This window comes from Pelodiscus sinensis, chromosome 24 (genome assembly GCF_049634645.1).
Source record: "Pelodiscus sinensis isolate JC-2024 chromosome 24, ASM4963464v1, whole genome shotgun sequence".
Taxonomy (NCBI): Eukaryota; Metazoa; Chordata; order Testudines; family Trionychidae; genus Pelodiscus; species Pelodiscus sinensis.
Genome location: NC_134734.1, coordinates 3,792,619 through 3,802,429, shown reverse-complemented (window position 1 = coordinate 3,802,429; position 9,811 = coordinate 3,792,619). Strand labels below are relative to the sequence as shown.

The following is a 9,811-nucleotide window of genomic DNA, read 5'->3' as shown; positions in this document are numbered from 1 at the left end:
TCTCCGCCCCACCCCGGGTGTGCCAGGCATCCTCTGTAGCTGGACAGCTGCCTCAGCCTGGGAGGCCTCCAGTGAATATGCTCAAGGAATTCCTCCTGGCCTCGGATGCTCCTCGGTCCCGTATTTGTGCCTGTCCCAACATCTTCTTGAAAAGGGGCAAATTGTCCCGTATATTCTGCCCCGCCCCCATCAGTACTGGCCAGTCCTGCTGGCCGGATCCCAGCTCGCCAATGGCGAATGGGGAGTCCAGTGGCTGACGGTGGGGGTGGGGATGCAAGGTGGCTGGTAGCGGGGCGGGGATGCAGCGGGCACAGCTGGCTGGTTCATCCGCGCAACCCTCGCTAGGCGCCAGCTCCCGGCTGGGAAGGCCCTGCCCCCGTCCTGTTTCCAGGCAGTGGCTGGTTACATGTTGCGTCTGCTACCCACCCATCAGCCCTGCCCCGGTCCTCTCCCAGTTGCATTCCGGGCAGGGGCTTAGCACCCACTTCACATCCTCCCACCCGGCCCTGGGTCCTGGGGGTACAGGGCTGCTCCATCCGAGGCTCCCTCTCCTGCTGAGATACCTCCCTGGCCCAGTGGGTTCCATTAGGTATCCTTAGGGCTTAATCCCTTCCTGCCCGCTCTGTAGCTGGGGGCCATTGGCGACTGGGTGATGTCGGTGGCCAGCAGCCCGGAGGTGTGAGCTGCCTTTCGACTCTGTGCAGGCCGGAAGGGGCTAGCTGCTTCCAGTCACAGGGGAAGGTGGGGAGAGAAGAAAAGGGTCCCCACCCCCCACCCCCTCCATTCCCTGTGGCTGGAAGAGGCTCCTGTCCCTTCCCTCTTTGCAACCCCTCAGCAGCCACCTTCAGGAAGGCTGCTGATCACCTTCTAGTGGGAGCCCCCACAGAACTCCAGGAGGGCACACGACACCGCCCCCCCAGTATTGCCTCATGGTGCCGGGTAGCAGGAAAGGTCGATCTTGTCCCGGGAATCCCGCCAGGCGTGGGGAGCAGAGAGCACAGGGCTGGCAGGTGTGCGGAGGTGAGAGAGGTGGATAGAAGTGCATGTCATTTTACCAGGGGGCCGTATTCCACCTAGGAAAAGATGGTCCCTCCCGCCGGCCCCGCCTTCTGAGCCAAATGGCCCTGGGGCCAAACCGGGCCCAGCGCCCCCTAGAGGAAATCTCATGGGCTGAACGATGCATTTTCCTGGTTTGATTTTCCAGAAGTCTGGCTGCTGAGGGGTTGCAAAGGCCCCACCTGAGCCTCCTGGCAGCCGCTGCAGTCCACCATTTCTCCTTGCCTCGCCGAGGCAGAACCGGCCTGGCCCAGCCTCCCTGCAGCCAAAGGGGCAACCTACCCCCGGGGGGAGGCAGGATTCAGCTCCTCTACTAGGGGCCTAGTGGTTAGAGCTGGGGGGGTGGAGCCAGGACTCCTGGGTTCTCGGTGGAAGTTGAATCGGGGCGAGTGGTGCAACTCTCAAACTCCATTGCACCACACCCGCTTCCGACGACACGCAGCCAGCTTCCGGCGGCCCCTCACGCCCTCTGTGACTCAGTGGTTAGCCAAGGGCACCGGGGCACATGGAGCTATTTTTGGGGTCAGAAAAGAGTTGCTGCTCTGGACAGTCTTTCTATCTGACTGAGATCTGGGCTTCAGCCCCGTGGCAGCTCGGGCTCCCCCCGGACCCCAGAGAGTCTAACGCCACCCAGGACGACTTCATGAAGATGAACCTATTTTGGAGGCCTGACCCATACCTTGAAAACTGCCACTCTTGAAGTCAGAGCAGGCGGACGGGTGAGATCCTGGGTCTCTCCCAGCTCAGGGAGGGCAGTAGGTCTAGTGGTTAGAGCTGGGAGCTGGGCCAAGGGTTATCATGGCACAGGGTAGGTGTCTTGATGCACTAGGGGGGGATTTTATGCGTCCTGGAGCCCAAGCGGAGAAATCCGGACTCGGATTTGCTTGTTGATGTAATATCACACTTCAGAAGGATGCTGCAGCCAGGGACACCGAAGAAACATCCACAAACTCAGCGCGTGTCTGCCCTGGAGCTGCATCACCGGCCCCCCATCACAGAGCTGGGGTTGGAACCCAGGAGTCCCGGCCCCCAGCAGGGTGTGGTGCCGGCAGGGGAGTGTGGCTTTGCTCTACCCCGAGTCACGCGGAAGTAACGCTTGCGTCTCACACCCTGGAAAGGGGCTGGCGAGGTTTCCTGGGGCACCACCACACACATCACGTAACCACTCTCTCGGCGGCAGTGTACTCCCCGCCCGGCTGAGGCGCCGGAGAATAGTCCCCAGCTCTGCCCTGACGCTTCACCCGTGGGGGCTCCCAGCCCGGACTCCTGAGTTCCAGCCCCACGCGCTGGCTGCGGAGAGGAGGTGAGGATGGGCTTCTAGCCGCCTGGATCAGTGTTTCTATGCAGGGGAGAGCGGTCCAGTGGTTAGAGTAGGGCCAATTCAGGGTGGTTAAGCACTGGAATAAGTTGCCTAGGGAGGTTGGGGAATCTCCATCACGGGAGAGATTTAAGTTCCCTTCCTGTTCTAGTGTTCTGTGTACCTGGGAGCCAGGATTCCATCACTCACTCTGGCCAGGGAGTGGGGTCTAGTGGTTAAAGCCGGGGGGGGCAGATCTCTTGGATTCTATTCCCACCCCCAATGGGTCTGTTGTACAGGGGTCAAAGCGTGTACATTTCTTACGGGTACTGTCTTATTTCAACCCCTACTGGCGGGGGGAGGGGGGTTGGGCAGGAGTCTGGGGAGCGTGAGGGGTGCAGGAGCCAGGGAAAGAGATTGGGGTGGGGGTGGGGGCTCTGGCTGGGGCGGGAGGAACTGGGGCTGGGAGAGCAGCTCTGTGCCGCCGGCTGCCCGAGGTCCGGGGCTGGACTGTGCTGCCCATGGCATCCAGAGCCCCCGGCCCTGCCAGCCCGTCTCTTCCTGGGGCACGGCCCCAGGGCGCATCCCCTTCCGCTCAGCTCTGCTGCCATCGGCTGGGGCGCCCAGGCCTCTGTGCGACACTGAGGTTTGCTGCCAGTTGGTGGCTCTTCTGACCAGTCGATCCCAGCCCCAGCTTTGAAAGGGGAGTGAGGTTTAGTGGCTAGAGCAGGGGGCTGGCTGGCAGTCATAATATTCCTGATTAGTAGCCCAGGGAGGGGGAGTACAGTCAAATGGTTAGAGCAAGGGTCTGGGAGGGAGCCAGGACTCCTGGGTTCATTCCCCGCACATGGCCATTTCCTGTTCCAAGCCTCTGTTCTTCCACCGGCAAAAGGGGGGTGCAGGAAGGTCTGTGACCTACTTTTAAGAAGCGCTTATCCAGCACCAAGCGATCAGCGCTGAGCCAAGCCGGCTGGGGAAATGTGCCTAGCTCAGCGGAGTGACGGCATGATGGGGAAGGGGGAGAGGAGCCCCGAGACAGGAGAGCTGATGATCTGCTGATGGGGGCACCCAGAACTGTCGGGTGCCAGTCAAGAGGCGGGGCATGGCTAAGACACCCCCACAGAATGGATCCCCTGCTCAAAGAGACCGGAGAGGCGATTCCTGCCTGGCCTCATTGCCCCCGTCTGGGAGCAGCTCCCTTAGTCAGAGTTCTGGGACCCAACAATCGGGGCTGATCTAATCGCGGTTCCATCTCCCACCACCACATCTGAGCAAGAGACCAGGCCAGGCGGGGAAGTGGGTTTCTCCTGACAGCAGAGAGCGGAAGGACTGATGGTTTCTGCTGGCAGGAGGGCACGACACAGAGAGAGGGGCCGGCTGGCCCACGCACCCAGCCCTAAAACCCAGCAGTCCAGGCTCCCCATCTCTGCGCACTAGGCCCCACTTCCCTCCCAGAGCGGGGGCCAGAACCCAGGAGTCTTGGCCCCAGCACAGACCCCTTCCTGCAGCCATCGGTAAGGGTCACAGCCAGGCAACAACATACTGTATGGCAGGTTTATCAACTTCTCCGTAATGAGGCTATTTAATGATCGATACCCAGTGCGGGGAGGCAGGAGTAGAGCTGCCCGCACCACAGGGAAGGAGGGGCCCTACACAGCTTGGGGTGAGGACCCCCCAGCCCTTTTGGGGTGCAGGTGCCGGATGCCTTATTCCTGGGAATCCTGGCGGGCTGCTCTTTACAGTCTCTGGACAGCTCTCCCACACTGACCACTAGACCGCACTTCCCTCCTCCTTCCATGACGATATTTTTCAGAATTTCCCTCTAAGAGCCACTTCCCTGTCCTCCAGGCAGCCCACTCAGCGCTCTCTCCTCAAGCCCATCTCTGTGTTTACTCACGCGATCTCGGGCGCCGCAGCCCCTCCTATCAATCCTCAGCTGCCCCCCCCCGCCCAGCCAGCTACACCCGCCGCTGGCTAAACAGGAAACTGAGCTAAATAAATACAGGAGCCGGCTCCATAAATTCCAGCCAGATGTCTAGCGTCAGCTAATGCACCGGGAGGCCGGAGCTGGCTCACATGGCTGCGGGTAAAGGGAGTGTGGACCCCCTGGATTTTATCCACACAACAGGGGGGACAAGGGGGGCTAGTGGGGACAGTGAAGTCTGCAGCCAGAACTCCTGGGTTCTATGGCCAGTTCTGGGAGGGGCGTGGGATCTAATGGGCTGGAGGAGGGAGGGGCTGGCACCAGGACTCCTGGGTTCCTGCAGCAGCTGACGAGTTCGTTCTCCTTTGCAGAAGAAGAGAAGATGAGCTCGACCATTTCCATCCCGCTGGTTCTCACCGTCTACATCTTCACCTTCCTGATCGGCCTCCCGTCCAACCTCCTGGCCTTCTACACCTTCCTGGTGAAGGTCCGCCAGAAACCCGCCCCTGTCGACATCATTCTGCTCAACCTCACCGTCTCCGACATCGTCCTCCTCGTCTTCCTCCCCCTCAAGATGGTGGAGGCCGCCTACAACATGCAGTGGCCCTTGCCCAAGTTCATCTGCCTGCTCACCAACTTCATCTACTACAGCAGCATCTACATCAGCTCCCTCTTCCTCATGGCCATCAGCATCGAGCGCTACTTGGGGGTGGCCTTCCCCATCAAGTACAAGCTCCGACGCCGGCCAGCCTATGCCGTTGCCGCCTCTCTGATCTTTTGGGCAGTGGCCTGCAGCCACTGCAGCATCGTCTACATTATCCAGAGGTATGACCAGCGGCTCAATGGGACTGCGCTAACACTCAATAAATCCCACTGCTATGACACTTTCTCCTGTCCGCAGCTCCAGATCCTGATGCCTTTCCGGCTGGAGCTCTTCCTGGTCCTCTTCTGCATCCCCTTCACCGTCACCGTCTTCTGCTACGTTAACTTTGTCCGCATCCTGCTGGCCTTGCCCAACATCCCGGCCCGGAGGAAGCGGCGCGCCGTGGGCCTGGCGGTGGCCACCTTGGTCAACTTCATAGTCTGCTTCGCCCCCTACAACCTGTCCCATGTGGTGGGCTTTGTCCAGAACGAGAGCCCCCCCTGGAGGGTTTACGCTCTTCTCCTCACCACCCTCAATGCCTCCTTGGACCCCGCCATCTTCTACTTCTCCTCCACCGCTGTCCAACATGCCTTTGCCGACTGCCTGTCCGGCATGAGGCACAAACTCAGCGCCCTCATGGCCCGGTGCCATCTCCCCTGCTTGGCTCGCTGCAGGGAAGGGGGTAGGAAAAGTGAGGGTCCCAGCGTGGACGAGGCGGAGGAATCCTCGACGTGACTTTCCAGATGAGACCTCCCCTCTGCTCTTTCTTGTCCCGGGCGCCACAGGAGCAAGAGATCCTGCCCTTGTGCCGGGGACGGCATCCTCTGTCCTTCCCTGCACCTCCTAGACGCCAGCATGCAGCTGGGCTTGGAGCTGGTGCCCAACTTCCACAGGGCTTTGGCCTACACGAGCTTCAGAGTCGTTGGCCAAACCAGGCTTCAGGAGACTATGGTCAAGCGGAGGTTGGGGTCACCATGGTGACCAAGGCCTTCCTTTGCCACTGCCGGGCCGCAAGCAAAACTCTGGTCAAGCATCCCCCAGACTTTGTCCGAAGTCAGCTTTGGAGTGGGTGACCCAACTTCCTTCCACAAGAATCCAGCCTCTCTCCAGGGCAGGGTTGCCATGGTGGCCAAATATGGACCTATTTCAGCTGGAGGGTCATCCTGGCGCCCTCCACCCACTCCTGCTCTTCCCTTCTCCATGGCTGGGCCCACGGGCAAGTGAGTAACTACAGGCCATAACTGCACAGGAGGAACCACACGGGGGTTGATTCAGGGAGGAGAAACAGGCTGGGCTGAGCTCTGTCTGGTTCGGGGAGAGCTTTTTAGTGGGAGAGAAACAAGGGCCAGGCCCCGTGAGGCCTGAGTTTGCTCTTGGTGAACTCGAGAGAGCGCCTCTTCCTTGGCCCCTGGTATTAGCGTGTGGTGGCCTCTGTGGAAATGTAGTTAGTGTCTCGGTGGGTTTGGAACGCAAGAAGCCACAGCCCAGAAACCTAGTGCTTGAGCTGAAGCAGCGGTGCTGTGAGCTGGCGGCAGTAGTAAGGCTGTTATCCGCCGTGCAGACAGGAAGGATTTGGACTTGGGACCTGCACCATCAATACAGAACGCTCTGCCTAAGCGGCATGGCTGGGTCTAGGGCTTCTGACTGGTGGAGGCAGGGGGTTGTGGGGAGGGGGGGCAAACGGGCAGTTGCCCCAAGGGGCCAGTGATTTAAAAGGGCCCAGAGCTCTGGTTGCCACTGCCACTACTGTGGTAGTAGCTGCAGATACAGCCCTGGGTCTTTTAAATTGCTGCTGGAGCCCCATGCAATGGGCCTGGGCTGGCTGGGGAGGCTAACCCCTAGCCTCGCCCATTTTACCCGAAGCACCGTCCCTTCCAAGGGACCTAAAGCCGACCCCCCCATTTTCCAGGGAACAACGAAGTCTGTCCACCACTTGGGTTACTGAGCAGGGTTTGGAGGCCAGACCTCTAGCACCACCGTGAAGAGCTGGTGGGATCTAAAGGCAGCGTGCCCTTTGCAGCGGCAGTAGGGCTGTTATCCTCCAGGCGGGTGGGGATGGGTGCTTAGCAGGCTCACGTACAACACACACTGGCCACTGTGGGTCTGTCCCAGGTCTGGTCGCAGAGCTGAGATCTCCCTCGCACAACATCCTGCACCCCCTCCCTTCGCTGGTGGGTCTGGCACCCCCCGGGGCAGTGATTTTAGCTACCTGTTCAATAAAATAATTGATTGATGATCCAAGCGAGAGTATTTTCTTATTTTTCTTCTGGCCTCTGGGCTAGAGCCGGGGACGCTGGGAGCCAGCAGGCCTGGGTTCTCTCCAGGAAGGGGAACCTGGCTAGGAAGTGGGACGCACAGGTATTGTTGTTGGCTCCTTTTAATTAATTGCAGGGCGTGAATCCAGCATGGCATGTAAACAAACAGTGTCTCCGAGGAGTTGATATTAACTGGGGTTAATGGATAACTGGGATAGGCAGGGCCCGGAGCTGCTGGGGATCTCCCAGGTCCCAGGCCATGGGACTCTGTCACTGTGAGCACCCCCTCTCTCCTGCCCCTACTGCCCCTGGATTCCGCAGGGCAGAAACCATCCACACAGCCCCCTGTAAACACCCCCCGCCCCAGCTCAGTCCCCTGTCCAGCTCCTGGGTTAGGGGTGGGAGTGGGGGAGTGCTGGCTCTGACTCCTACTACGAATGTGGCGGTGACCCAGCACATCTCACTGCCTAAAGCAGCTGCTAGCAAACACACAACCCCAGCCGAGCACGGTGAACACACGCACCATGAGCGCCCCGCCCCTGCTGAATTGTAAAGCCCCTCCCCCCCACGCCCAGGGGCTCCCACCCCCTCCCAAAGAAGAGCTGTGGGTAGCAGAGAATGGGGGAGGGGTGTGTTTCTCTTTACACACAGGGACACAGGGCCCATCCCATCCAGCAGGGGTCAGTGGGGACACACACACACACACACACACACACCTGCACAAACTCGCACCACACTAATGCAGTTGTAGGAAACAGTGTATGTGTGTAAGTGGAATGAACTCTGGTGCCAACTGCAGGGCAGAGCTAGGAGGCGCTGTGCCGCAAGGGTAGGGTGGGGCAATGTGGCACTAGGGGGCGCTGTGCTGCAAGGGTAGGGTGGGGCAATGTGGCACTAGGGGGCGCTGTGCTGCAAGGGTAGGGTGGGGCAATGTGGCACTAGGGGGCGCTGTGCTGCAAGGGTAGGGTGGGGCAATGTGGCACTAGGGGGCGCTGTGCTGCAAGGGTAGGGTGGGGCAATGTGGCATTAGGGGGCGCTGTGCCACAAGGGTAGGGTGGGGCAATGTGGCACTAGGGGGCGCTGTGCCGCAAGGGTAGGGTGGGGCAATGTGGCACTAGGGGGCGCTGTGCTGCAAGGGCAGGCTGGGGCAATGTGGCACCAGGGGGCGCTGTGCCGCAAGGGTAGGGTGGGACGATGTGGCATTAGGGGGCGCTGTGCCGCAAGGGTAGGGTGGGGCAATGTGGCACTAGGGGGCGCTGTGCCGCAAGGGTAGGGTGGGGCAATGTGGCACCAGGGGGCGCTGTGCTGCAAGGGCAGGCTGGGGCAATGTGGCACCAGGGGGCGCTGTGCCGCAAGGGTAGGGTGGGGCGATGTGGCATGAGGGGGCGCTGTGCTGCAGGGGTGGGGCAATGTGGCACCAGGGGGCGCTGTGCCACAAGGGTAGGGTGGGGCGATGTGGCACAAGGGGGCGCTGTGCTGCAGGGGTGGGGCAATGTGGCACCAGGGGGCGCTGTGCCACAAGGGTAGGGTGGGGCGATGTGGAACTAGGGGGCGCTGTGCTGCAAGGGTAGGGTGGGGTGATGTGTCACTAGGGGGCGCTGTGCCGCAAGGGTAGGGTGGGGCGATGTGTCACTAGGGGGCGCTGTGCCGCAAGGGTAGGGCGGGGCAATGTGGCACTAGGGGATGCTGTGCCGCAAGGGTAGGGTGGGGCGATGTGGCACGAGGGGGCGCTGTGCTGCAGGGGTGGGGGTGGGGCAATGTGGCGCCAGGGGGCGCTGTGCCGCCGGGGTGGAGGCGGGGGCTTTCCCCAGCAGGCAGGGCTGGTGCCCGGTGATTTATCAGCTGCAATCTGCCTGCGTGTGCAGCTGGGGATTTGTAGCCTGCATCTCTGCACGTAGCTGTGAATCTCCAGGGCCATCTGGCGGGCTGGGGCCCGATGGCAAGACAGATAGATGTTCTCTTCCGTGCAGGCTTGATGCCTCTACAAACCACAGGGTTGGCCCAGACCATGCGATCAGCATTCACTCTACATCCCAGTATCACAGAGCTGGGGGGGCGCTCAGGGCTGGGCTGGCAGGGGCTGAGGGTCGGGGATGAGGGACTAGGCCAGGCAGCGGAGGCGGGCTCTGGGAAGTTGGGAAAAGGCACTGGCAGGGTCGGGAGGTGGGGGGGGGGGGGGGAGGTCCGGATCTGCTTGGAAGGAGTCATTCAGCTCTGACACCATCTGCTTCTCCCAGCAAGTCCTGGACAGGCCCCCTAAGTGGGCATGAGGCTGGTCCCAAGCTACGCAGCATCCTCAGTCCATGGCCAGAGCTCAGCTGCCAGAGATTCCCCCACGTCCCCTCCCGCTCCGACTGCCCCTTTCTGGAGAGCCACCCTGGGGTCCTGGAGAGAGCCAGCCCCATCCACCAGAGGGCGCCAGCACCTCACACCTGAGCCCCAGGGGGAATGATGGGGGGGCGCGAGGGGGGGCAGACTGGAGCCTTTCCTGACTTTCAGAGGCTGCTTTGGTGGCAAGCGGCCACTGGGGGCATCACCAGGGAACGGCCCAGCCCGAGCCGGCGGGTCTTCGGAGGCCCCAGGCACCCTCATCATCATAGGCCTGTAAATCAGATGACATGCAAATAGATAAGGGA

At 61.1% G+C, this 9,811-nt stretch overlaps 1 protein-coding gene across 1 annotated transcript; it reads left to right on the top strand.

Annotated features, from left to right (window-relative positions):
• The first annotated feature begins 4,231 nt into the window (after positions 1–4,231).
• On the top strand, positions 4,232–7,165 carry LOC102456526 (free fatty acid receptor 2-like). Its single transcript, XM_006118129.4, has 2 exons — positions 4,232–4,439; positions 4,649–7,165. The coding sequence occupies exons 1-2, from the start codon at positions 4,430–4,432 to the stop codon at positions 5,653–5,655; spliced, it is 1,017 nt and encodes a 338-aa protein (XP_006118191.3). The 5' UTR covers positions 4,232–4,429; the 3' UTR covers positions 5,656–7,165.
• The last annotated feature ends 2,646 nt before the right edge of the window (positions 7,166–9,811 follow it).